A 6,000-nucleotide genomic window follows, 5' to 3' on the forward strand; every position below is an offset into this window, starting at 1 on the left:
AGAATCATAGCGCATAAATTGCTGTACATGTCAGACAGCTCAAAGCAAATGTAGTCAAATAGTTAGTGTGATTAAGGCAGTCTCTCACACAATTTTTTGGAAAAAATGGCAGCTTATTTGAATTGTTTATCTTGGGTTCAGGAGCGTATCCCATTTTAAACTTATGTTTTTAATGAAGACTAAAACACACTCTTATAGTCATCAGGCAAAATTTCACAACAGTAAACATGAAAAAATAGTTACAGTTTAAAAACAACAACCCTTACTACCTGAAAAAGGGTATAGTGTATCTTCAACAAGACATTCAATTTGATGAAGCCAAATGGATCACTACTGTGTCATACAAATAGTTAACTGGGTATTTAAGCAATCAAAATGACACTATCCTAAGAGATGACATAGAAAAATTGGCCAATGGTCCACCTAGTTTGAGATCTTATCTCAAACTGTGTGAGTGTCAGATGCTTCACAGAAAGATATAACTTCCTACCGTCACAAACTACCAATGCTCCAAATGTACAAAGGTATCAGTGAGAATGAACATCAAGGAATGCCATAGAGTCCAACGGAGCTCCTGTAAACAGCTGCCTGTGCAGACCTCATTACAAGATCCAGGCCCAATGTTACAGAGTGAGAAAAACTTCTAAAGTGGGTAGACCCAAATTTCGACCAGCTTAGTTTGCAAAGTCTTTAAAATTTGTGGGCCAAGATTTTGAAAAGAAACTAGTGATTCTGTGTGCCTAAACTGAACCTTCTGATATTCAGAACATAGGGTGTCCAGCAATTCATGAAAATAAGGCCCCTTTAAGGAATAAAGCCCCTTTAAGGGCTATTAAGTTAGGCACCCCCAAAAAATGAGGCACCAAAAATCACTAGTTATTTTCTTAAATCTTTGTGTTGGTGTCTTTCTTCCTTCTCCTCAACTCCCTCCATCAAACAGCCTTGACAAACAAAACAACACAAAACAAAACAAAAAGTCAGTACCCCATCTACAACCTTGCAATAACAAATCAGTGTGTGCAGCGTGAAGAGAAAATTAGTTAAGAAAACACTTCAGCTACCAGCTTCTAATAGGATTATTACGAACAATGAGTAAAACAATAGCAGAAATTATGAAAAAATAACGGAGAGTATATTTCTAAAAGATGGAAATCCATGAAAAAATATAAACTGTTTTTAAAGATGTTTAATTTTAACTAATTATTTAAAATTTTATTTTCACTAAAATAAAATCAATTCCAGTTCTTCCAAAGTTGTTATGATCATTTATGTAAAACTTTTAGAAAATGGTGGTATTTTTAATACCCTGTTAATACTACAATAGTAACAACACACAAACTTTTAGTGATCTGGTCTAAGAATCCCATTTATTTTTAAATAAGAAACAACATTTTAAATTACTTATTATTTGGATTGTGCTAATGACCACAGTGCACAAAACACTTTCAAAACACAGAAGAAGCCACAGTAACTGTTCCAAAGAGAATACAACCTATTGCTGCAACAAGCTTGGGTTTTCTGACATTTATTGAAAATATGGACAGGAAAGAGGGGAGAGGTCAGATAACAATCGTATGACAACTTTAATACATTTTTCACAAGTTCAAGACCTCCTGGTCCATTAGGAAAACTTCAAAAAGCAAAAATCAATTCCTGTGATCCAACACATCTTTAGCAATATTTTCCCAATGCTGCATATCAATAAAACAACCAAAAATAGGTGGAAGATAACCAAAAATGAGATTCCCCACCTTATTTCTAGACCCACTAGTACCCATTAACATAGAACATAGTTTTAGAAAAGTTTATTTCTTTACTTGGTGTGGATTTTAAAGAAATAACATGCCACGACAAAACAAATCCAGTAGTTACAGATATCTGACTAAGGTTTTCCAGACTTCATTGTAACTCAATAACTGCTCTAACACAGTGCTGTGAACTCTACAGCTTCAAGCTGGAAGTCAATCTAGGACAGCCAATAGAAAGTGCACCTGTGCAATTACTGCATTTTCTAATTCAGAATGCTAAACCTGAGACAGATATAGCTTTTGTGCAATCTGAGAAAACAAAATCAACAATTAGAACAACACAAACAGGACCTATCACATACAAAAAGCACAGCCTGTGTCTATTTTGTCATTAAACAATCAGAAAATTACTATAATAATATAAATACTATGTATGCAATTTAGGAACATGTATTTGGGCTCCTTAAACATATGGTAAACATTTTAAATTAAGATATGCACTATTATTTTTCAACATATATAAATTTAGACTATTCCCATACAGATTTATACTTGATAAAAGATAATTAACATTAATAAATGAACATTTAGTAACTGAACAGTAGCACATACATCAAACTAAAAGATGCACTACAAGCTTCATGAAAGGTCAAGAAAATAACCCTTAGCATTACCTTAAGGAACTTAATCTGATCACTGAAAAAAAACAAAACAAAACAAAAATGCAGGAAACTGATATTTTGAAGTAACAGAAAAAAATTAAAATATCCTATTCAACAACTCTGGATGATGAAATCAACTGAAAATATTGTATACTACAAACAGCTGATAATTGTGTATTTATATATTGTTGAGAAGCAAACCATCTTTCCACAAAAGACATGCTTTTAAACCAGAATCCAACTCCATAAACAGGTAACCAAGTCTACCAATAAAGACATATTATTGCTCTGAAATGAAACAAAGTTTCAATAACTATACTAATTTGGTTAGTATCAGCTTTACTATATTGTCAATTTAAAATAATCAATAAAAATGCCTCTTATTACTATTATGTACATACTTGGGGTTACCTGACAGGTTTAAGGCTGGCAGATGTAAAATACAAACGTAAACCATAACAAAACAGATTACAAATATAAACAATCACAACAGAGAGTTACTTTCAATTGACCACTGAACCAGCTCAAATGGATTAGGAAGTGCTTTATTTTAGAGTATTTTTGGAGGGTGGGGGTGATTTTATTGTTGCACACATTGAAAATAAAATGCTATTCCATGCTCAGCAACACTACTGAAATAGTCCTTATCAGCACTTACCGCAAGTAATACTGTTTTAAAGCGAAGGCAGCATTAGAACAACTTCTGGGAAAGTTAAACTCCTCTACAATTTCTCCCCACTGATTCTTCTCAGAAACCTGTTAAAAAACAACATACAGACAGAGATACACAACACACACACATACACATCGTTGATAGTGAACATCACAAGGAAACACGGGCTGCCATGAAACAAATAAATATATGATAAATATATATATATATATATATATATATATATATATATATATATATATAGACAGAGAGATCTAGGTATATGGGATATAGGACTATATTTCTCATTGACAGTCCCTGGTGAGCTCCCCTCAGGTATAATCCTGCTTCTCACCACTATTTTACATTTTGTTTAACGTATTTGGTTATTCTGGGGGGAACGGAGGGGTTGTATTGTTTTGGGGGATGTTTGTTTTTGTTTTTACTGCCTGGACAATAACCAATCGGGAGTCCCTCTGTCGCCCCCTTTTAAATCCTAACGCGGTCCGTTAAAAACCAAAAGAAGTTTAAAATGATTCACGAAAGTCTTGAAGGGGGCGCCCACTTGTCTCTGGGTTCAGGGGAGCAGGGGAGCCGTTCCGGTGAGTCCCCCCAAAGCAGATCCATAGACACAGAGAGGCCTTTCTTTTGAGGCCTACATTTCTGTCCCTAGCCTTGAAGCCTAAAGATGGCTATTTGATTACACACCGTCTTGGGTGCCCCTTTTGTTATTTCTCTCCGGGAAGGGCTCGGAGGGCAGCGCCTGGTCCCCCCCGGCTGCGAGGATCATTTCCTAGCCCATGCTCCGTGCCGATTATCGATGTTAAACATGCCCGCTAATTTTGAGTTGCACTAAAACTGCACTCAGACGCTCCGCTCCCGTCTCTGCCTGTGTGAAACACACAGAAAGCAGCGATCGCAAGCGAGAGAAACTGACTCAAAGGCAGACCTACTCGCTCTGCTCTCTCCTCTCCTTCTCCCAGGAAAGAGGGGAAGGGGAAAGGGGGCCGTGGAGGAGGAAAGGGAGGCACAAGCAGTGTGTACATTGCACCCCCAACGATCCCCCTTCATCTCTCCACCAACAAGGCCAAGCCACCAACCTGCCTGCCTGCTTCCTTCCTTCTTCCACCCCCCACCTTCCCTTGCCGGCTTTCAATGGGACGCTTCCCGGCCACCCCACCTCCCCCCTCTGCCCCTGGGGGTCAGAGGAGACTTTTGGGAAGAGGTTACTGGGAGGGAAACCCGAATTAAAACTTCCACTCACCTTCCCAAATCCGCCTAAAGTGGTGACTCTGGTGTAGAGAGCGTGAAGATCCAGCTCCTTCCCACCCACCACAGGGATCTTCTTAAAAGGAGACCTGCCAAAGGAGATACACGCAAAACAACACAACTTGTCAACTCTGCCCCCTTTTCCCCCCTCACTGGGGCTGCCGTGTCCTTCAGGGAAGGGGGTGGAAGTTGGATCTGGCCGGTTTAAAAGCCTCCCCCCCCTCCCCTTCCATCTCCCCATTTTCCTCACCCTCTGCTGTGGTGAAACTGCCGCAGCTCGTCCAGGAAAGCGAGTCCCTTTCTCCGCTGGTCTGGCTGGGTTTTACCCGTCGAATTTGCCATATTTTGTATTTAAAAAGGTTTTCTTTAAAAAAAAATCCAATAATAAAAAAAAAAACCAACAACAACAATCCCCGGCTCCTCCTTGTCTTTACGAGACCCAGGTGCCCGTGCTCGGCCGAGGATCAGCCATGGAGAGGGGCTTGTTTAAAAAAAAAAGTTTAAAAGGAATAAGGGAGCCCCGAGAGCGTGGTAATTGCGAGTCCCGTCTCCACACAACACACAGGGAGGGAGAGGGGCACCTCTCAGCAATTCCTGCCGCTGCCTGTCTCAGCACCACAAACCCGACCGATCCAGCCTGCACATGAGACTCAACATGGTGCTGCTGGATCACACAATGAATTGGGTTAGTGTTGTGGTGGGGCGCGGGGAGCTGGAGTGAGGTATTGACAGTGTGTGTGTGTGTGTGTGTGTGTGTTACAGACGCGACTCCATGCAATCTCCCTCTCCCTCTCTCTCACACACACACTGTACAGCAGCTACGGCAGCGGCAGTGGCGGCGGCGGCGGCGGCAGCGAGATTCACTTCTCTTCTCTCTCAGACAAAAAGATCTGAGGCCGCCGTGCGGCTGCCTGGGCGAGAGCGCAACACAGCGAACCCCAGAGGCCGGCCCGGGTACTGCAAAAGGCAGCTCGAAAGGCAAAAGCCAGCACAGCCCCAGCAAGCAGTTCCTGGCGGGGAACAATAGGCTCCTCTCGCCGCTAAGGGCTCATCTGCAATGTGCGCAAACTTCACACAAAGCCGGGCGGAAAGAGAAGAGGGAGAAGGAAAAGAGAGAAGGGAAAAAACGGCTACTACCGGTTGTTCCAGAGTTAGGGGCAGGGGAAATGTGCCCTTCTTCTCAGGCTTTTAATCACTCCAGTGAGTGACTTACTCGAGGGAGAAACAAGGAGACAGGAAAGTTTGATCTGAAATACCTGCATTAAATTGGCCTAAATCAAATGTACTGAGTTAAACAAACTGGAGGGGACCCAAGAGGATTTTGAATTTAAAAAAAAAACCCTTTGGGTGTCTCAGGCTGAGGCATTTTGAATGATAAGGATGATTTGGCATGCTTCATTGAAAGGCCCCCCAAACTCATTTTAAGAGGTTAGATATGGCAAAATCTTCCCAGTGAGGAAGTCTGATCCCTTTCTTAAATGAGTGGAACCTCAAGCAGGTATGCCACCGGGGAGAGAATCGTCTTGCTAGAGAAATATTTTCTCAGGTTAAGAAGTGATATTCTTTGTAATAAAAGAATTTTACTAAAGCTACTCTCCAGTCAAAGTCCCTAGTCACATGTATGGCTGTGAGCAGTTAATGGGATTCCACCTGCACACTTCTCTCTAAT

General features: G+C 41.0%; 1 protein-coding gene across 1 annotated transcript in view; it reads right to left on the reverse strand.

The window, feature by feature from the left end:
- ARID2 (AT-rich interaction domain 2) overlaps window positions 1–5,247 on the reverse strand; it is a 149,889-nt gene extending 144,642 nt beyond the window's left edge. Inside the window, exons 1-3 of the mRNA XM_067564162.1 lie at window positions 4,582–5,247; window positions 4,327–4,420; window positions 3,069–3,166 (exon numbers count right to left, since the gene is read on the reverse strand). Coding sequence (XP_067420263.1) covers window positions 3,069–3,166; window positions 4,327–4,420; window positions 4,582–4,673 — 284 coding nt within the window. The 5' untranslated portion in view covers window positions 4,674–5,247. The remainder of the gene's footprint in view (window positions 1–3,068; window positions 3,167–4,326; window positions 4,421–4,581) is intronic.
- Between the last annotated feature and the right edge of the window lie 753 nt (window positions 5,248–6,000).

This window comes from Emydura macquarii, unplaced genomic scaffold (genome assembly GCF_026122565.2).
Source record: "Emydura macquarii macquarii isolate MOO-44397 ecotype Brisbane River unplaced genomic scaffold, CSIRO-AGI_Emac_v2 contig_2636, whole genome shotgun sequence".
NCBI classification, from domain to species: Eukaryota; Metazoa; Chordata; order Testudines; family Chelidae; genus Emydura; species Emydura macquarii.